This window comes from Ciconia boyciana, chromosome 3 (assembly GCF_034638445.1).
Source record: "Ciconia boyciana chromosome 3, ASM3463844v1, whole genome shotgun sequence".
NCBI lineage: Eukaryota > Metazoa > Chordata > Aves > Ciconiiformes > Ciconiidae > Ciconia > Ciconia boyciana.
Genome location: NC_132936.1, coordinates 89,154,107 through 89,176,266, shown reverse-complemented (window position 1 = coordinate 89,176,266; position 22,160 = coordinate 89,154,107). Strand labels below are relative to the sequence as shown.

The 22,160-nt window shown below is 38.4% G+C and overlaps 1 protein-coding gene across 6 annotated transcripts in view; it reads right to left on the bottom strand.

Annotated features, from left to right (window-relative positions):
• KIF26B (kinesin family member 26B) overlaps positions 1-22,160 on the bottom strand; it is a 312,254-nt gene that overhangs the window by 171,908 nt on the left and 118,186 nt on the right. For all 6 annotated transcript variants that reach the window (XR_012041615.1, XR_012041613.1, XR_012041612.1 and 3 more), the window contains exon 4: positions 13,682-13,848. Coding sequence is in view for 1 of the 6 variants with exons in the window: in XM_072856504.1 (XP_072712605.1) it covers positions 13,682-13,848 (167 nt within the window). In the remaining 5 variants the exon portion in view is untranslated. The remainder of the gene's footprint in view (positions 1-13,681; positions 13,849-22,160) is intronic.

Below are 22,160 nucleotides of genomic sequence, written 5' to 3'. Positions count from 1 at the left end.
TTTATGCTCAAATTTGTTGACAATTAGTTTACCGATCCCATTGTTTGAACCCTCTGTGAAGGATATAGCCTCTGTGAAAATCCACCGACTCCTCTTGCCTTAGGTATGCCTTGCTTACCTTCTCTGACTGATTAATCCTATTGACTCAGGTGTTGCTAGTTTATCAGTCCACTCTTCACAGGTGAACAAAGGAAATTTTATGCAAGGGCTGCTCCTATTGCTTATGTTAATCAAACTTTACTGATTCAGATTTTGCCTCCTCCCAGCAAACCCCAACATCTTTCCAGCTTGCAGACAATTACATTACATACTGCGCACTTGTCTGAAGCGTTTATCTGTGTTGTAGAGCTTCTCTGCAGCAGACAGCATGTCGGTGCCTGTGGATTCTCTGAATTCCCAGAGATAGGAACCAGATGCTACCATAACTATGCATACAAAAAATAGTCTCTCCCTGTAAAAAAAGCCCTTGAAGGACTTTATTCAGATTTTATGAGCCATCAAGTAGAACAGCTGGGATTTTGGGGGGTTGGGGTTTTTTTGTTTTGGTTTTTTGTTTGGGTTGGGTTTGGTTTTTTTTTCATTGGTTTCATCAATTCAGTAATTTTAAAGCACAGACATTTTCCCCAAAGCCTTTGCCTTCAGATACAATATGTTTTTTATTTCAGCTTCGGCTGCTAAATTCTCCTCTTAATTTATATGTCAAAATATTAGGCTGCTCTTTTCCCACTTATATGATTTTTACTGATCTACTTGTGTCAGCAATGAACGACCATCACCTTTGCTGCCTGACATCCTCAACCCAGGAGGCAAAGGAAGAAGTAAAGCATTTATAACTTTAGGAAGGCTTTTTTTTTTTTTTTAATGATATATACTGATGTACTTTCTGAAACAGACAAGAAACGGATGGACTCTCAAAAGAACAGGAAAACAATGCACCACTAAAGCAGATGTGTGCCCAGAGAAGCTATGAAAAAAAACAAAGATTCGCACATCTTCTTGCATAAAAAGGCAAAAACAAAAATTCCAGATACTGGCAGTTTAAAAAAACAAAACAAAACAACAAAAAAAACCACAACACTCTGAAGTTCATCTACAAAAAACCCACATCAATTAAAAGACTTAGTTTTTAATCACTCCTAGCTAAATTAAAAAATGAATAGTTTATTCCTTTCTTCATGGCAATTTTTTCTTGTGCTTTGTTACAGCATTGCTCTCTGAAAGAGGAGCAGAAATATTATTCCTTGTTGCTGCACCTTCACACACAAGCGAGTATGTCTTCCCAGATTGTTAAGTGAGACTATTATGACTCTCTAATGTAACTTCCTGCATAGCAAAAGCAATGGATCTTCCCTACATTAAATCTCTTAAAGCTCCCCGAATTGTGGTTAACTACTGCCTTTTTTGTTCAAATATCAATTTTAACTTAAAAAACATGCACTAAAAGAGAACTCTCTGCTACTCTTGTTCATTTCAGCAGGTCATTGCCCTTTCCTAAACATGCTTCCTAAACACGCACATTTCATTACGATTCTGAGTTTGTCTAGATTCAACTTCCTGTCATTACATCTTGACGTGCTTTTGTCTGCTAGACTGGAGTCCTCTAGTATCACGTTTCTGTTCCCTGCAGAGGTTCCCTGCACACTGTCAACACATCTCTCTCTAAATCTGTTTGATAAACTAAAGTCAAGCTGTTGGAAGGCACGTTTTCCAAACTTTTAATCATCTTAGTGTCTCTTCTCTGAGGCTTCTCCATTTTTTCAGCATCTTTCTTGACTGTGGACATCAGAACTAGACAGAATATTCTAGCAGTGTCCATATCTATTCCTAATGCAGAGTTAAAGTAACTTCCCAGTCTCTCTTCATATGTTCTTATTCTTACGGATGTTCACAAGTTGCACTAGCCCTCCTGGCCACAGTGTCCCACTGTGTGCTCATATGCAACTATTTAACACAGAGATCCTTTCCAGTAAGTGCTTCTCAGTACATAGGCCCCTATTCTGTAAGCACCGTCTACATTCTTTACTATTGGATTTATGATATTACATTTGACACTGATGTAATACCTATCATTGGCCCAGATGACTAAGCAATCTGTTATTAACAACCTTCCCAACACCACCTGAAAGTTTTAACAATATTTTTCCAGTTAGTGCCCTATGGCATTCTGTATCTCTCCAGAATCCCAACAGGAGCAGAGTCATTTAACATAATACATAATTTCATCTAGTTTAGTCTATTTAATGCATTCCAAATTTGTTTCGCGTTGCTGTAAAGTATTAATCAAGAATTCACAGGGTGTTAACCCAAATAGCTCAGTGAAATCCACATAGATTGTATTGTATCAGTTGTACTTTATTAACTAAACATGTAATCACCTCAGGAAAAACATTTCAAGCCAGTATGACCAGCAGCCGTTTTCCATAATCCTAAATTCATTGGCAATATTTTAATTTTTTTTTAATTGTATCCCATCATAGGTATTTTCCTGTTTGCCGTGGATCAATGTCACGTCCAATATTGTTCCTGGAGACCTGGATTGTTCCACTAAACCCTTAAATAGTGGCATATTAGCTCACTGGTGCTCCCAGAATTTCATGACTTAGTGAAACCCTTCTATTTCCTTTTCAGAGTTTTGTTTTCCTTCCTTCTAGTCCTATTGCCATACATAGCTTGATTCAGAAGATATATGTATTCCTTATTCCTATCAGCCTATCCTTCTCAACATTATTTCATGACTTCTGTAATACAAAATGTTTCTCCAACTTGTGGAATCATAAGATTATTTTTCTCAGCTTTCATTATGCAAGTCCACTTCTGACCTTCATGCACGCAGAGAGGGAAAAAAAAAAAACCACCACCAACCAAGAATCTGAGTATGTGAAACCTAAAGACTCTTACAACTCAAAGATCCAAGAAATTATCTTTTGCTTTATCTCATGATGGTTTGTGTCTCACTCATGACAGGTAATAGTTGGGGCCGACAGAAATGCCAGCTTTGGAGCACACACCCTATTGTGTAGCATCCTATGGAGACAACCAAAATAAATCCAAATAAGCAAGGTTCAAACAGGAAATCCAAGGCTAATTAACCGACCTGAACTAAAGGTCATGGGGCCCTTGGGAATCTCTGAACAGTGCTATCCTGCACATTTTAGAAATACATAGTTGGACATAACTCAGATGTCTTTCACCTTGTACAACTAGTGAGATATTTCCACAATGTCACATAACTGAATTAAAGTAGTTCTGTCTTAATAAAAGGTTGTTGCTGCTGTGGGAAGGGACAAACATGGTGGAAGAGGAGAACTGGAAAAGGAATAGCTATTGCAATCAGAAAGCTTAGATTCACATTAATTTGTTTCTCTTTCAGTAATAAAAAGCAAAAGCAGAAATAGGCAACTTTGAACTTTCATACAGTGTTGATATGCTCCATCTGGGATGGGTTGGTAACTCAGCTTGCTTACAGATGGCTTGAACAAGAGACACAATGCTGTCCAATTTTTCTGTATGTACTTTTTCCTTTCCAATGAAAGGCTGACTGATTTCTCCCTGTATTTGCATACAAAGAGGTATTCAGAAAAGAAACAGAAATAATTTCTGCTGATATTGTCTTTTCTGTCTTTGTCTAGATTTCCACAGTTTCACTTATTCAACATTCTTTCTTAGATTCAAAGAGATTATTGCTGTAATTCTCACAACAGAGTAACTAGCTTGGTTCCTTTTTCTCATGACTGTTGGGATAACTAGTGAGGCAATCTTTGGTTTTGTTATCAGCAGTAGTTTTTAGCCTGGTTATTCAAAGAAATGAGGATGACTAATATACAATCTACGTGAATCTTTCTGACTATACCCTAAAAGGACATTTGAATCCATTGACCAATTTTAACCAGAAGAATAGAGATCTTAAAGAAATTAAGTCTCTATTGATTTCCTGAAAATAGACAGCTGAATAGAAGAGGCAGACCCTGTCAACACTTTGACTGAAGAAATCGCTGCCAATTCTTTATTAAACAGAAAACACAGTTGAGGAAAAACCCTCTAGAATTCCCCAATCATAAGAAAACCTCTAAAACTACACCCCAAAGTCATGAAATCTCAAGAAATGCATTCACAGGGAAAATTATCTCTGTTAGGTGCAATGTTCCTGTCGTTACTTATTTCCTAAATGTGTACATTTGTTTCTTGTTTTATCCTTTAACAGGTCTGTCTCCTGAAAGGCAACTAGTAGTGTCAAATCAAGATACATGGTAAAAAACTCTGGAGCCTCTGTCCTGCATGCAATGCATGTGTGTAATCCTGAACTTGAGTTACTCAGAAGAGACCACACCAATATTTTGACTGAAATATGCCAATGGACAGCAGCTGTAAGATGGGCATCATGTTCAATCTACAGCTGAGCAAAGAGGTGAGGTTCTAAATCTCTATTTGCTACAATCCACCTAGTCGTGTATACAGGTGTACTGTGGTCTTATATTTTATAACCACATCACAGGGATGCATATATAAAAGCCCAACTGGCAGTTGTCTACCTAATGTTAAATTATTTGACAATAAACAAATACTTCAACACTTCAACCCATTTTCTTGTTGGAGTTTTTATTCTATGAGCAAGGAAAACTAAAATGGTCTGTATTTATTGGTAAGGAAAAGCCATTTGGCAGTTGAATAGATTGCTCTCAAGGTTAAGAAAACACTGACTCTCCGAGCAGGTGATGGAGAACTCTACAGACAGGGTAAATCACAGCTGGAATTTCGAGGCTGCTGGGGCAGCACTGTAACAGTACTTCTTGTAACAGGAAAGCAGTAATCAGAATAAAAAGTTTGCCACTCTGAACTTCCAGGTGTTTAGGAAAAAGTCTTGTTACTACAGATTTATGATCTCTTTGAGTGAAGGTTAGTTTGATGGTGTTAAAAACAGACAGAAAAAACAACTGGTGGTGCATATAATTTTCTGCTATAGACAGTGCAACTACATCAATTCATCTTTCTCTGTCTGCAAGCCAAGATAGAGACACTATAAATCAGAACTCTTATGTCAAGGTTTAAGGGAAGCAAGAAATATGCAAAACAGTAAATCAACATGAGGTTGCCTATACTATAGTTAGCAGTCACAGCTATACTAGAAGTCAGAAGATTAATGCTGACCATTTTTATTTCCACTGCCCTAAGAGTAAGAGGCAAGATTAAACACCAGGAGTCTTTGGTAACAGGTGCTGAAGGATTGCTGCATATGCTGCTAGCAATTTTTCTCAATGTACATGTCAGGTGCAGGGAAAGCCAGAGCCGAGGGAAGGAAATAACCCCAGTTCCTTTTAAGTTTTCCTAAATCAGTGAGTAGCAGGTGTTCATGTAGCAAGTCCTCTGGCACCTCAAAAGCCCTCTTAGAAATTAGCAGGCCAAACCTATCCTTAGTTAGCCTCTCCCTTTGCGATCTGTTGAAATCAGCAGGAAATCACAAGATGTGGCGAGAAGTAGAAAAGAAGTTACCTCTGTTTTAGCATAGTGTATGGAGAGCAGCAGGAGTTCAGCTTCCATACACCTAGGTACTTTTGTACTGAATGCTTGAAATCACCTAGGAGAATTAGGAATACAAATGCATGAAAAATTGCCTTTCCTTAGCAAACTACTAAAATAATCAGTGCCTCAGTGCCATATCATCAGCATCCAATATTCTTCCCGGCAATGCAGAGCATTTATCAGTACACAACATCTAAGACATGAGAGTCACAGCAAGAATGGGGCCAGCACAGTCATTTATGGGTGTAAAGCTTCTTATCTGTAATAGCAGCAATCAGTGAGGTACAAACAGAGAAAGCAAACTTTAAGCTAAGGTAACACCTCAGAAACATCGGACAAAGGCCATTGCTAACTACTGCAGACAGGAAGTGTCTTGGTTACCTCCTCCTGCCTCAAGAGAGGCTACATAACACTTAGAGCTTCTACAAAGCATGTACATTGCATGAAGTAGATTAAGTAGGTGTTTGCATTACTGGCCCTTTTCATTGTAATATAATCAGTTATTGACTCTAGGATCTGAGAGAGATGGACAGTGTTTGCTTACTGGCTAATGGAGTCCCTGGTTACCATAAATTTTCATGGAGTTGTACTTGAGAAAATAAGCAGACAGCAAAAAGGAGGGAAAAGCACATATTGTCTTGTATTCCCAGATGAATTTTTTAAATTTAAAAATTGAACATAACTGAGCATATAAAAATTAATAGGGCAAATGAATTCCAGATGCAAGTTCACAAACCTGTGTATATAAAAAAGTAAAAATGAAAACAATGCAAAGCACTCACACATTTACAGAAACAAAAAGTTGCAACTAAGAACCACAGATTCTTACAAGAACCAAGAAAACTTTAAGATTATGGTTTTTAGGCAATATATATCAGAAACAATTAATATAATGAATTATATTTAGGAGACAAGATATCCATTTTAAGGTAACCTCTTAAGCAGAAAAACTTTCATGGTCTGTGTCCTTTGCTTTGCAGAATCAGATATTCATAAGATGGAATTGGGGATTGCATCACAGAGAAACAATATAATATCTCAAAACTTTCCAAAGAAAAAGGGAAGAAAGGGGAACATGGTAGAAAATTATCAAGATTTCCCAAGACTGTGAAAAGCTTGTTACACAAGAAACTCCAAACCTTGATGACCATTTCAATAACGACATTATTCAGGGATTGTCATTATCATCAATACAAAACATACCATATGTGGGGCAAGAGTGCAGATCAGAAAACACTCACCTTGTGCAGCGCACAGAAGCAGGTATAGCGTGTTTCAATACAGACATAACATCAAAGATACCTTTCATGGATTGGAATTTTAATTTCTCTGTTCAATGGTCAATAAATTGTTCCTGGATAGTAATCTTTTAGTTTAGATTGTTCTACATAATTATTTTTAAAACATGCTTAGTCCAGAAAACTGTATTTGTTAACTTAAGGTAAACACCCCTGTACATCTGAAGTGGATTACTTTGATACTAGGAACATGAGGAGGAGTTACAACCTTTTTATCAGTTACGTGCTTTGAGGCTAAGATGGCGTGCCCCTGCAAGTATAGTATTCTATGATAATCTAACGGTAATTTTAGCTTATTTCTTTTTATAGCTCCATGGATCACTCCCAAAATCCTGTTTAAAAATCAAGGTCTATTATCTGTATTTTAAGCTGTGAACAAAAGCTATTAATCTGCAGACAACATACAGTGGATCTAATTGGCATGAAGGTTCAAATTATTTCTGTTTACAGCCCAATGCCAAACTAAACATATCACAACTAGATTTCCAACCCAGGTCTAAAAGTGCATACATTTTCTTAAGTTTTTGTTTAAAAAACGGCAGCGTGCAAGTATCCAAAGACTCAGACATCATGGTTTTGGACACGTATCCTACACATTTCCTGTTAGAAATGGACCTTAGTCTGGAATCTTGTTGCTACATTTTTTTGTAATCAAAAGATATGAACTGGTTCAAACAAAACTGCCATGGGGAATGTGTCAGCTTTGGAAAAAAAAAAAAAAATCACTGGAAGTTGTTTGGGACCCAAGATAGAACTACCATGCAAAATTAGAGATCATTTAAATACCTTTGGCTTTCCTCATCCAGATGTGGCACTTAAGTCCTAATTTTTTTATTGCGTATCAGATCATTGCCTCCACTACTAGGCACTGGCTATTCTTGATGTAGTTCACACAGTCTTTCCTGCCAGGACATTTTTATTTTGTTTACATTGAACCATAGAAAAAGAGTATTCTTTATGCCCCAACTGCCAGCTGCCTTTGGCTTCAGGAGAGTCAAGATTCCCTTTTGATTGGATTTTACTTTATACACATGAAATAACACCAATAACAGGAAGTAGAAATGGCCTGTTAGTTAGGGCTCTCACAGCAATGGGGAGCACAGAAAAGCAGTGACATATGACATGTACCTATGAACATAGATCTCCTACATTTCTGATGAATGTTGAGCAAGTATGAAAAATCAGCCCCTGAAGTTCTGCAGTCAAACCTAGGTGCCAATTTTAAATATTTGTTTCATGGTCTTTCAGGTTGACTGAGATCATTGTGATTGAAGTTTCCCCTACTAGTCAGCCCCAAGACAGGCTTTGAAGGTAGAAATATTTGTGAAAATGATTTACAGATGTTTTAAAACTTGCTGCCAGCATTCCTACTGAAAGACAGTCTGTGGATCTTTTATCTTAACATTCTTCTTTTTACGTATTTCTCATGCAGTATATGATGAGGATGAGGGAAAAGAGTAGAAATTCTGATCAGAGTTGTTAATATGTAGTTCTTCAAAATGTCTGAGAGACTGACCACAATTTAACTGTTAAATTTAGTTTGTTCAGCTAATGAAAGAAAATCCTGTTAAGTTCTGCATAGTTTAGACAGCAAGAAACCAAAGTATGTTTTCACCTAAGAGTCAGAAGATAATTTTCTCTTAGGGATGTTGAGGTCACCACTATTTGACATGAAGGACTTCTCAAGCAGTGCCTAAACCAGGGAACTACTGCATGGCTTGAAAGAGCAGTTAGGTCCACCACTCTTCAGCATGAAGAAACACTGTCATCTGAGTCATCTGCAGGTCAGACCATTTAAAAACATTCAAAACTTCAACAGAACTTTCTTCAGAAAGGCACGGAGCATGGGACAAGCAGCTTTCGCTCTCTGACAGTGTTCACAGGCTCTTTCCTGAGAGGTGTCTCAGGCCTAGGCAGCACCAACACCCTGGGTGTGCCTATACAGCCTGCTGTGCACCTGCACAAGTTACAGGAGTATCAAGAAGAGATGCCTGACCTAGTGTAACGCTTCAGCTATGCCAGTTACAGACGGACTACTGACACAAATCAAATGTTTCTCCCGTGGAGCTTTCCAAGCCAAAGCTGGGCTCTGTGGTACAGGAATACCCACTCCAACCCATTTCCTTCTCCACTAGCTGCTGCCTCTGTTTCTTGCCTGGTTTTGCTGCGCATGTTTCAACAAACCCTCTGCTGCAATGCCAGGAAAAGTTCGTTTTTGTGAACTTCCCCCAGACCTCCAAAAAATTCAAGCCAGGACCTTAAAATGGTATGATTAATTTAAAACAATACACAGTCTTTAAGGAAAAGCCCTAGTGTTCCTGGATTCTAAGCTTTCGTTCTTTAAAAATTTTCCCCATAAGCACAAAGATTGTGCAGACTAGCTCCTTACTTTAAGGTTCAACAAAAGACGCATGATATTGCACCTATAAGGAAAAACAGTAAACATCAAAAGTTGTGTGATGGGCTGATAGTTTATCACATGTGTGCAAAAAACAGCAAGGCATGAGATTCTGGGGTCTCTGGAGTGCTAAGTCATCAAAACAGCACAGCAGCTTTAACAAGAGGGTCCCACAAATAGTGTCCTCATATAAGCTTTGTAGTTCATGCAATACGTACCAGAATTTTTTAAAAGATTCAAAAAGGATTCTCAGGAGTGGAAGGGAAATCCGTGGAGCATTCAGCAGCATTTTGAACACAACATTCACAATACCCCTTGGCAGTAAGGCACTGCCTCACCTCCTCCTCCCCCAACTGCCAAACCACACAGGCATGGGGAATGAGTGTGGAGAGGGTCACCAGCAGTTTTTCCAAGAATGGAGGTAACTGTAACTAGAGCTTTTCCCATGCTGAGTAGCTACATGTCAGTTATACATGAAGCTAAGGTTTTCTATTCTTATTTTGTCTCAAAATAAGAAGTTTTTAAAAAACCTGGACATTTCTGCATTTCATTTGAAAAACATGCCTTGCTACATCTACAACAGTAGCATTGTGTGCCCCTGCTTAGCATTTAAGCTGTAAAAGACATGGAAAATGATCCCTAGAACAGATTTTTCAGGCTACTTTCAAGATTATCTATATTCCCATTAGGCTCAATTAATCCAAATATGACTATATCTGATTTCAGACTGAGGCAGGCTTTTGTTCAAGATACACTGTTACACTTCCTGACCAGCAACAAGAAACAACTTTCAAGACTACTATTTAAAAATATCTCCTCCTCAAAATTTTTTACATTTTGAGGTCCAAAGTGAAATAGGCTTTTATGTTTCTCCTTTGTCCTGATGCAATAAAAGCTTTTCTTCTCCAAGAAAGCAAGCTTACTGTGACAGGGCAAACGAGGAACAGTACCAAGATCCCAAAAACCTGTAGGTATTGTAAGGAAAACTGAAAGGCTCTGGTCCAGTTTTGACTTCTAGTTCCTGCATTGTGCTGTCACCCTTTGAGAGACTATTGTAGCTCTACAGCCCAGTCGCAACAGAGAAGTTTTATTCAGAAGGGCAGGTTTATTTATGGAGTAGTCAGACCAGAGCTGAAGTCAGAGTCCCAGAAATTTTCTCCGTGTAGAAACCAGCATAGATAGGAACAACGTTCAGTACCATGCCCCTTGATCTGCTAGAGCTTCACAGAGACACCAGGGAGACAAGCGACAGAAGGTCCTTCCCTCAGTTCTTTGGCAGCATCAGCACCAGCACATACTTCTCCCTTAACTGGAGGTGGCACACTCCTACATTGTGCTTGGAGGACACAAGGCAAGACAGACTGCAACGGCCCAAAAATGCAGTGCTTCTTATGACAAAGATCCAAACTAGAGGCAAAAGTTAACTCATGTAAAAATCCTAAAATGCTCTGCGAATTATTCTTTTTGTGTAAAGAATCTTACCATTATTTCACATTCACTAAATGAATTATTTTCATCACAAATGTGTACTAGTAAGAAGCAAGATGATGCTAAATTAGCGTGGATTGGAGGATATCTGAGACAAAAATGAGTGATAGCCCTGAACAGAAAGGCAAATTTGGTGCTTGTCATTAAAAGTGCAATAGATTGAATTCAGTTTCTGTCTAAGAATCACCATGAGAAATTCATTATTCATACCTGTATTGTCTAATATTCATAAGCCTACCGGCAGAGCACTTTGGACAGTTTTCAATGTTCATTCCTTTAAACCATTCACATGCTGTCCCATGGGGATCTTGACATATCATAAGTTCTCTTACAGCAATATCCCGACAAATGACAATTCACAGAAGTTGCAGCCCTTTTAGCTGGCTTGGAAATCTGTTAGCTATAGACCATGAAACATAACAGTCAAGTATTGAGACAACTGATAAGTCTCCTGACTTTTCAAAAGATTGAGAGTCACTGTGGCCTTCAGACACTTCTCAATGGCTCAATGCCAGCTGTAGGCCAGTCAAGTGAGTATCACTGTTGGACTAGTAGTGCCTGAGAACAGAAAAATTATGAGCTCCCAGTATTCCACTCCTGATGTTTCTCAAGTAATTACAACCAAAAGTTCCCATGGATGCCTTGCCATTTCCTCCATACTATAGCATTTTAGTTAATTGGTTTTTTTTCCTGATGATGGATAACTTTTATATCTGAGCCTCATCCAAGGTTTGCTTTGCTTGTTAGGGAACTTAGAGTGAAATACTGTGGGACATTATTCAAATTTCAAAATAATATTTTCTGCTCTTCTACTTCCAACTTCAGCTTCACATCAGCAAATTTTCCTGGCTGTGTAATAATTTCTTTCTTACTGACCATGAAAACATCGCATGTGACACACGTTCAAAAAAAACAGGCACAGCTGGTCATCACTACTCCATGTGCCACTTACAATCAGAAAAAAAAAAAATTAGAATTCATATGCCTAGTATGAAGGACTGTTTCATATTGTAAACAGCACACCATGTTAATGACTTTGACAACCACTGCCTTCTACTTTGTATTTTATAATACACATACATGTGGGTTCTTATGCTTCTTACCCCAGCTTTACAAAAATGCAAATATACACATAAGATGCAAAACAAAAATTAACAAGATCCACATTTTGAAAAAAAGTTGTGGATTTTCTTGTTAAAAGGTCAAGCAGTGAACAACTGACTTGGATTTGCTGCTTGAACTGTCAGCAGGTGATATAACTTGAAGTCCAGAACAAAACTGACTTATAAAAGTGATATTAATCTAATTATGCAATATCCCAAACTAAACCAGGCATTTTTGTCTTGCTAAGTACAGTTTAAAAATAAACAGCCTAAACACGAGATCTCTGCTGGGCCAAGCATGCCCAAGAATTGACACCACCAGCTAGAAACTAACAGAGTTCTACTTAAAATGCTGTGATTTACACTAGGGATTTTGAGTAAAATTAATTAGTTTCCTGCATTCCAGCAGAGTATATTAAAAGCAAATGAATTCTCTCAGCATAAAACAGTGAAACAATGAAGAACAAATGAGTTAAGCCATCTTCATAAATCAATTCATGCTAAAATATGTGCTAATCCCAATCTGCACTCCGGTTAGATATTACCATATGAGTACATTCAGCAATTTTAATTTAAACTGCCTGCAGTTAAACAGAAAAGGGCAGCAAATCAAGACCACTGTCATCATTCACATTTGCTATTGCAGCATCACATCTGTAAAGAAAAAATGGCAGAGCTGCCCCAAACAGTGTTCACTGAGTCTTCTAAAATGCTACCCTTAATCCTTTTACACTATTCACTTATTGTGTGACACTGATTGAACATATGCAGTCCTTATGTTTGTGAGGAAAATCTTCTTTCCAGATTTACAGAGTCCAACAACTTTATAAGTTTTCCATTTACCTTTAAAATAAAATAGAATCATGTGGAATTACTAATAGTTGGATCTCTAAAGGGTAGGAAGTTAATCTGAATATGCCTAAGGCGTTCACTCCGTGTTTTGAAATTCAGATCTCTCACTAGACTGGCTTGGAAGTGCTGTAAAAATAGCTTATTCTCTTGTTATTTCATTACTTCCACAACTCCTCCCAAGTCAATCTTCTAATTATTGAAAAGCTTTAAAAGACAATGATTCTTTCAACTTCTTCGGTTACACAAGGATTCAAGTGGGCTAAAAAGATTATGTTCGGCAAAGAGCATATTTCTGCACAGAAAAATATTTCCATTGTTCATAATGGATATTTCACTTATTAGCTGCTATGCCCATTTAACAAACTATTTTTACTAACAAATTAATAAAGATAGCCATAAGAGTTTTTAATGAAATTTTATCTCATCAAGATTTTTTGAAACATTGGCTGAATATTCAACAGAAAGGGTGTTCCAAGGCTGAGTTTAGACCCTCAGGTCAATTCAACAGCATGACAGGGACAGAAAATGAAATCAGAAACCTTAACTTTTCAGTCTGAAAGTAGAAATCTTGATAACTTCCCTAGATGGAAGTAAAATTCAATAAAGAAGCCTAAAGTTTGCCTGCCAAACAGAACTATCCACCTCCAGTTAGCTCTACAATTAATCGCCCATCTCAGAAAATTACTTGGATAGGCCCATCTCATTCAGGGATACACCCCTCTAAAAATGCCACTAAATCAGGTATTATTCTGGGAGCAGAATCACATTTTAACCCAAATCAAGAGTTAAAGAGATATTTTACAGAAGAGGGTAGAAGTATCATCCCCATCTTACAGAAAAACGCATACAGGTGGATAAAACAACATTTTCATGGTAATCCAGCAAGTTTGTAATAGATCTGTATCTATAGCCATGTTTCAACATGCGTGCTGTAGTCTGTCAACCCCACTTCTTCACTACAGAATCATCTCCTTTGAAAGAAATTATGTTTCCAGAGAAGGAAAAATCTGAGAAATCTCTCTTACCTGGCAAAAAATGATGCTGCCACCGAGGTGCCTGTGGATACTTCACTGGCAACATATGTGCTCTGGGAAGCAGGGAAGCTGTACAAGGAGGGCTTATCTGCATTGTAGCGGTTCAATGCTGCTTCAGTCAGGCCCTCTCGACTAGTCTCTGTCATCAGCTGAGATATCTGAAGACAGAAAAAAACAAAAGTGTCATCAGCTAAAGCTCACTAGCTGACCCCTCCTCATCCAGAAGTGCCTCTGGGTTGCAGATGGAGAAGAGAGGCATTTCATTCACTACATCTTTGCTGCTTTGTGAACAAGTTCATTGCTTCTGTCATGCTAATCTACAGCACTTTGGCTCAGCTCTAACCTTGTCTGCATTAAAACTAATGGGACAAATTCATCCCGTCACTAGAAATGTCAATAATGTCTATGGCTTTCCATCCATATGGAAAAGAAAGAGTAAACCATAATCCTTGTTCGGTTTTACCTCAGGCTACATGAGAGACAGCTTAGATATGTGTAAGATCTTTATATTTTACTTCAGGAAAAAAAATACATTTGTTTGCCTTCATAAAATAACACAGCACCAGTGTATTAAGTATTTTTGTAGACCTTTCTCCAGAAAAGCCAGCATGCAGCATAGGAAGGAGTCCCTTGGGACCCTAGACTATTTATCCTCTCTCTGGAAAATTGGGATCATTACCACTCACTTTTCATTGTCTTTCTTAAAAGGTTTTAAACATCCCATGATTTCATTCTTCTGATGGCCTATTTAACATTTTTTCCCCTGCTAGCAAGCCTCATCTCAGCTTTTCATTGTCTGGGAAAAGAAATGGAGTTCAACCAGACTTGACCCAGCTCTCCTCAAATTAACTGAAAGATCTTTATTGACTTCAGAGAAAGCTGGGTCAGCCCTGTTGAAGCACCTCCTCAAAACTTTGATTTCACTTTCCTGACTGTTACTTCTGCATGAATTTACAATGGTGTGATGTCATCTATTGTACTTTATGCAATTCCTAACAACTTCCCTTTCCTCCTTCCCTCATTACAACCACAAATAGCTTTTATTCACTAATTTGTGTCACAAAATTGCAACATATGCCTAAAAAGATCCCTCCCAAATTATAGCTAGCAATCGTCCAAGGCATTGCTTCCTTTTCTCTGCAAAAAGTTTGCAACAACCAGTCTCTCAGCTGTTCAATTTCAGTTCTCATGCCTATCCTTATCACCACAGTAACAACAGAACATCTTTGTGAGGCACATCAAGAAAAGTACTTGAAAACATCCTGTAGTTCTTTTTCCGCTTAGGTTTGCTTTATTTCAGCTGTTAAACTTTTCAGTTATTAAAGGCAAAGTTTAAGAACTGTGATTTGTATTTGGGAGGGGAAAAGATGTGATATGGCAACATTTTTTAGACCAACTATCAAGCCACCGCTGTTTCTTTTATAGAGAATTGTTACCCATTTTGCTATGGCTAAGAAGATAATCTAAGAGTTTATCCTTATTTTACATACTTTTTAGGCCAATCAATTGTAATACTTCAAGAACAGGCATGCTAAACTAGCCACTTTATTATATGAGTAACCAGTAAAACTGCTGAAAGTACCCCTATCATGTTAATCACACACTGAGCCTTTCTAATTTACTGACTCACTGTACTGAATGAACAGTGCTCTCAGAAGGCTATAGCTGAAATCCTGGACTTAAATAATCTCATACTACTGTTAAAACACAAGAATTTAGGCTGGCTGCCAGGATGCCTCCCTGCATTTCCAGCATGCAGGCAAACAGACATTTGTTCTTCAGTGTTCTGCTAACCTGTGTATGGCCACTCGGGGCATCCAATACACTTGAGTTCACTAAACAATAATTTCCTCAAATTTTCCATAATTTTTGCTAACTCAGCTATTTATATTTGCAATGAATTAGCACAAGATTCTTCCCTATCCCATCAAATTATCCTGAATTAGGGATAACCAATTTCATCATCTGCCATGTTGGGAACTGCTAAGCAGGCAGATTTAAAAAGCTCTCCCTCCAGAGCAGAGTACACTGATAAACGTAACCTCATCTTAGTCCATCCAACTCATATACCTGAAATCAGGGATGGACCATCATTAGTCAATTGCCATTGCTGACAGTGTCACCAGGACAGGCTACTCAATTCCATGGCAACCTGACAGCAATTAAGAAGTTGACGAGTTGACTTATCTCAACTGCAATCTCAACTGCAATCATAACCTCATCATCTTCTGCCAAATAAAGATTTGCAGCTCCAAATATGAATTTCCACAGCCAGTGCAGCACATTTCTATTGGTGTCAGATCCCCTGAAGTTGCAAGATAGTGAGGCTTGAGAGGCATTTCAGCCAGCTGCAAAACAGGAAAAGGTTTGTGTGTCTCGGTGTTTGGGACACCCAGAAAACATCCATCATGACGTGGGCATAAAAGCAGAACTAAATGGTTTCTGTGATTATAGAGACTTTCAGGTGATCCATGCCCACATCCACAAGTCCTATTAACGTGAACAGCACAGAGCAAACAGAGCAATAAAAAGCCTCGAACTGATTGTGGACATTTCCTGAAAGGTATTATTCTCAAGCTTCCTCAAAAGCTGATTAGATGCTTGGTTCATGAGCTTTTGAATAACTAGTTCTTAAATACAAGCACTCCAAAATAATCACATACTCACGCACCAAAAAGACATGAGATTCTTTTAGAAAGATGTAAATATAAACCTTTCCCCCTCACCTGTGCATTCAGAGAGAAATAGATATTGTCAGCAAATGGAATGTTAATGCTTTTTAATAAACAAGGATGAAGAACTTATAAAGCCTGTATTTAGGTCATGTTTTCTTATAGTAAAATGCAAAGGAACTGAATAAGAAGCTGGAAATAATCAAACATATTTACAAATTCTGTATTTGTGGAGTACCACACTAACCATAGGACACAGAGGGAAGAGAGATAAATAATATTCATTTTAGCAATTGCATATACTATGGACAAATGCAGAATGGGGTTGTTTCTGTATAAATGTAGGATTTTCAGTAGTACTGCTATTTTATCGTGTCCCCTACACAACAGTCCAAGTACTACAGGGATGGTCAGCTGCTCAAACTGCAAGCTGCAAAACATCTGTATGGTACTGACCACCAGAGCTTGCTGGAGAGGCAGCAGCTCTCCTTCCTGTTCATTCACACCGCTTGCTTTGTTGCAGAAAACAGGAAGCTACTGTTGACGTTGATATTGATGTATTATCTGTGAACAGCAGCATTCCAGTGTAAACAGCCATGTCAGAGAGCCCTCCCAGAGCTGCCCTGGATGGACACTCATAATGGGGCATGCTGGGCTTGTTGAGCACCTTCTTGGTCCTAAGGGTCCAGCACCACCGCCTGGTTTCCTTACCCACACTGGCAGACTTCCTGGGCAAAAATCTCTTTCTCTCAGAACTAAACTCCCAAATGCACACACGTCTGTCCTTGAGCTCCACTGATTTACTGTTTGCCTCAGCAGGGGTACTTTTTAGTTGACAGTGTATTGACAGTCGACAAGAATACCAAAATAGAAACATACTTTATTTTACCTAACACAAGACATAGACAAATTAAAACAAAGAACTGGCTTAAGCCACAGTCCGGGAATGGTTTCCAGTTTTAGCACTTGCTTACTTTGTGGGCCAAAGTGGAATTTTTCAACAGTGAAATGTTTCCAGAAGCAATGAAAACTGAAATATTTCCCTGAATTTCAAACATTCTACTGTTCCTTATCTGGGAAGCCTGCAACACCACTTAATGTTATACAGGTCAAAGCTCACAGAAGTACCTTGTGATACTGCAAGCCTTGTAACCTCAAGCAGAACATTAGGTTTTGCTTGAACTAGTTCCTCAAGTCACTCTGTTGCTATCTCTTCCTTATATCAAAGCAAGAACAGGATAACAAACTAGAACTTGATGTTTAATTATGGATTTGTCCCTTTGGTCATGCAGCCAGTGGAGAAGAAGGGCAAAGAGTGCTATGCCAAATTCTGGGCCAGGCTTGGAGCCTTTTTTGTGTCCAGTACTTATCAGAGTATTGTTTATAGTGCACAAATTTGTACATCTGGGTCTGAGAGGCTGAGTACCTCACTAGACACCTAGACACGTGCCCACAATATTTGACTAATAAATCCTCATTTATTCCCAGAGTTCAATACATATACATAAAGTAGTGGGCAGAAAGAGGTCCAGATAATTCATATACCCAGAGACTACTGACCTCGAGCCAGTTCTATTGCATTTCTTTCTTTTGCCTCATAGATTGGAGACTGTAGAAATCATTTAAACTATTATACCAAACTGAAGGGTGGACTTTGGAGGTAATCTTACCATCTCATTTACTTTGTCCTCCAGTCACAGTACCAAATTATCCCTTTGTCCTCTGAAATTGCTTGCTGAAGTTCACACATACACAAACTTGAGTAAATGCACCCAGGATATATCAAGAATTTAAGGAAAAATACTCATAGAACAGACATTTCCAAAACTCTTAGAGAATTTTTTTTTCCCTATCCCTGTTCAAAAGACACAGTTGAAAGTCACACTTTGAACATTAACAAACTCAGGCTTTTTTTTTTTTTTTTCCCTCCCCAATAATGTATGCCTGGCAAGTACAGTTCACATAAATCTGCCTCTTCAGTGTCACTGTTTCTCTCACCAGATACTGTTTCTGGATTTAATGGGGAAAAGAAGAATAGAATCCTCAATGCTCTTTCCCTTCTCTTCTGTGAGTACCCACATACCATATACATGAGGTTTAAGATCGGTTAATAGGATATATTTTGAGAAATTCTTTTATTGAATTGTTGGCAGCACATCACTGCCTGGATAAGCAACAAAAAGACAAAGCCTGGAACAACGCAACCTTTTATGCCTCAATCGAAACCTTTTAAGTGCAGAGGGAACAAGACAGATGTCCCTCCCAAGGCCCCATTTTTTTCTGCAGTCTCAAAAGCAAGGCATCCATTAACCTCCTCTTTCACTGCTTTCTGACAGTATACAGGAAGAGCTGGAGATAAGTCATGATTTAAATTCCCTAGTCCATAGGGAAAAGATGGCTCTGCAGTTAAACCACAGGTGTCAGCCAGGCTAGATTCTCTTCCTATTCCAACTGAAGAGTCACTCTGTGCATAAGACTTGCCATCATGCAGTATGAGGTTAATTGTATTTACATAAGGGCATTTTACAGCCAAGCTCATTAATGTTTCTAAAGCTCCTAACTGAGGACTCCCAACTGAAATTACTGTACAAATGGAAGTTAGCATTTATGAAAGATGTGAAACATCCTTTGCTCTGGAGGTAGTGAAGCATTCAGGAACATCCCCAAAATCTAGTTAACGTCATTGACTGACGAATGAACTGGATGCACAGATATGTATGAAATGTATCTATGTCTGAAGCCAAATTCAAGATACAAATCTGTGTCCAAATTCACTATAAAGCCATCCTCAGTGTCCAGAGATCCTAATCTCAGGAGAGAAGCTCACTAGCAACAAGAAACTGAAGGTAGAAAGCTCTCTTTCATAAACACACACACACTCATGAATGACTTCTTTGGTAGTCCACTCTTGATTCAGAGCAGCACTGAATTTTCCACCCAATAAATACTGATGAAATTACTTCCTGACTTATTTTAGACAGCAAGCATCTACATTAACCAAGAAAAGGCTTCTTCTGAGAGAACCCCCCTTTTAAAAGATGAATTGAGGGAAGTTCTAAATAATACCTCTCTCAAAGCTTTAACACACCAAAAACATCAAATTCTTATAAACCTGCTTAGAACACAAGCTTAGCAGCTTAATTTCAAGTTTTTCATTACACACAATCAGGTGTTCTGTCTCTTCTAATATATTAATCTTTTACCTTCTGTCCAACTCCTTTTGGCTCATCAGAGTTTACTCTCAGTCATAACAAGATAAAGTTATTCTTCCTGTTTGGCTCAAGGAGCCTAGTTTCTGGTCTATGGGAGTGATGAAACAAGCACTGGGAGAGGCATCTCACAGTATATCATTCACGTGTCTTCCTGCTGACACATGTATAGAATACCAAATCTTTCCCAAAAACTAAGCAACCCTATTTTTCCTGGGCTTGACCTACTCCTACCAATTCTTAGAGGTTGAGGCAAGAACTCTAATTTTCAAATTAATTTCAAAAACTCAAAGAATTCTTCCACTTTCTTTAGTGTATAAGAGTTCACTGTCTGATGTGACAGTGTGGTGGATTGCAGAACAAGATAAAAATCTTAAGTCTTCAGTAAGCCACAACCTTGCCAGCCACTACAAATTTCAGAGGAATTACAGTAACTTGCCTATAGGAAGCAGCATCAGAAAACAAACTGAGCAGGAGCTGACACTTCTTGAGTCTCTTCAGCAGAAGGGAGTTTAATGAAGGGAATATCAAAGTCCTACTTCACCTAGAGAAGGCATCTCTCAACAAGAGAATGTATAAGTAGTAGGTCCTCTTCCTACAATTTGGATATTTTCTCTGAGCCCCTCTGGACATACTGACTTCATCCCTTTTGTCTAACATGCAAGTTATGCATTAAGTTCTGTGCAGTAACAAAAAAGTGCAGCAAAAATTTATCTATGGTAGCATTCAAAGGACAAGGTGACAGCTGGGATCCACTGTGCTGAGTGCCAAAAAGAAAAAGAGAAATGTGGATAATTTGACTTTTACTATTTTTCATTTTCATAATTTTAGAGTGTTGTTGGAAGAGGTTAGCATGTGAAAATAGGAAAGGGAAATACTTAAGAGTCAGTTTCAAATGTCATTGTTAAATACAGCTTCAAATGCTTTGAGGTAAATCTGGTAGAGAGTTTACTGAACTGCCAGTAAACTGAAGTAGAGTTTTGGGGGCAGAGGGGTAGAGGAAAAGAGGAATCTTGTCCTGTCTACACAACTATGAAATTAATTTTAACACATCCTTCACAGCGCAAAAAGGAACAATTACACCATTCAATCAGAGCAACTTGAAAGTGGTGAGATTTGCTAAGTCATCTTTAATATACCACGGAGTACCAAGGACATACTCCGCATCTGTCACAAATCAGTCACTACAACAGAGGTGACATTTAAGGAATTATTCAGGAAAAAATCCACCTTTAGAAAAAATAATTTTGGAACGGTAGCAAGTTCTTGTAGCTAAGGGCACTGGCATAGTCTTATAGCATCTTGCCATTTGATTATGACCTTTTTGTCTGATAGCAGAACACTAAGCTGCTATAGCTCGAGAGCAACGCAATCGCTGATACAGACACTGTGTGAGCAAGAGCAATACAGCAACTCCTGATAGTCCTTTCCTGTCAAAAGAATGTGTTCTGTGAGGAACAAGCTGGAAAAAGGACACACATAATGTCGGCAACTCGCTATTCATTGTGAATACTGAAGCTCTAAGGAGGGTCCCTGGGCATGCTTTGCTCCTGCTTTATTCAAATTTGCACACAAAATCTGAAATACTGATCTAGCAGAAGGGGCTACCATCATGGCACAGATTTCGTATTGAAACAAAAAACAGTGCACCTTTAGAAAGAGTGAGGTTTTTCAAAGGGGGTGGCAAGATGGGATGGCCATTTCACTGGGATGGCAAGAACACTGATTATGCTTTGCATTTAACAAGGGAGAGTCAGACTTGTTTAGCATAAACTACTTAAACATTCTTTAGTTACAATGACAGCACCTAGAGCTTAATGACAACCTCCAGCTTCCTACTGTCCAAAAGAAATATGACCTTTGACTGTTGCAGCCACATCCCATGTCCCTCTATAGACAAGATAGCTATTTAACACCGATCCAGTGCAATCCTCAGCACAGATGAAATCCCAGTTTGCACAGACATGGGCACATCAAAACTGCTATGATCCAGTTAGTTCCATCTCACAATCAAGAGCCCATACCATTAAATGAAATATTTTACAACAAATCACTTAATATCTTAAGATCAGCTACTTAGAAGCTGATCCAACAGCTAATCAGAAATCCAAATAATGATGGATTTCTCTACTGCAAGACATTTTCCTCTGATTCTTCCTCCTAAGAGTTCTGCCTTATGAAACAGTATTTTTGAAATTTATGCTGTATTTTCCATTGTAAATAATGACACTATTTTGTCAGCCATCCAGTATTCTCCCTCTTACTTTCACCTATTCACTCAGTGCACATTCTTGCCTTAGCTTTTGAACTGAAAAGCAAAGCAAAACAAACAAAACAAAAAAATCAAAAACATACAGAGCAACAGTACTGTCTGAAAATGTGAGTTACTTCTTGAGCACACTCTCCTCAAAAACAATACCAAATAAGAATTGCATTGACAACAATGAAAGCTTTATTATAAAACAGGAAATCTGCTCTATTAAGCCTGTGACAATGGTTAATTTGCTTGATCAGCAAATTCCCATACAGACCATAACTTGGTAAATGTAAGATGATGCACATTCCCAAGGAACCTCCACGACCGAGATG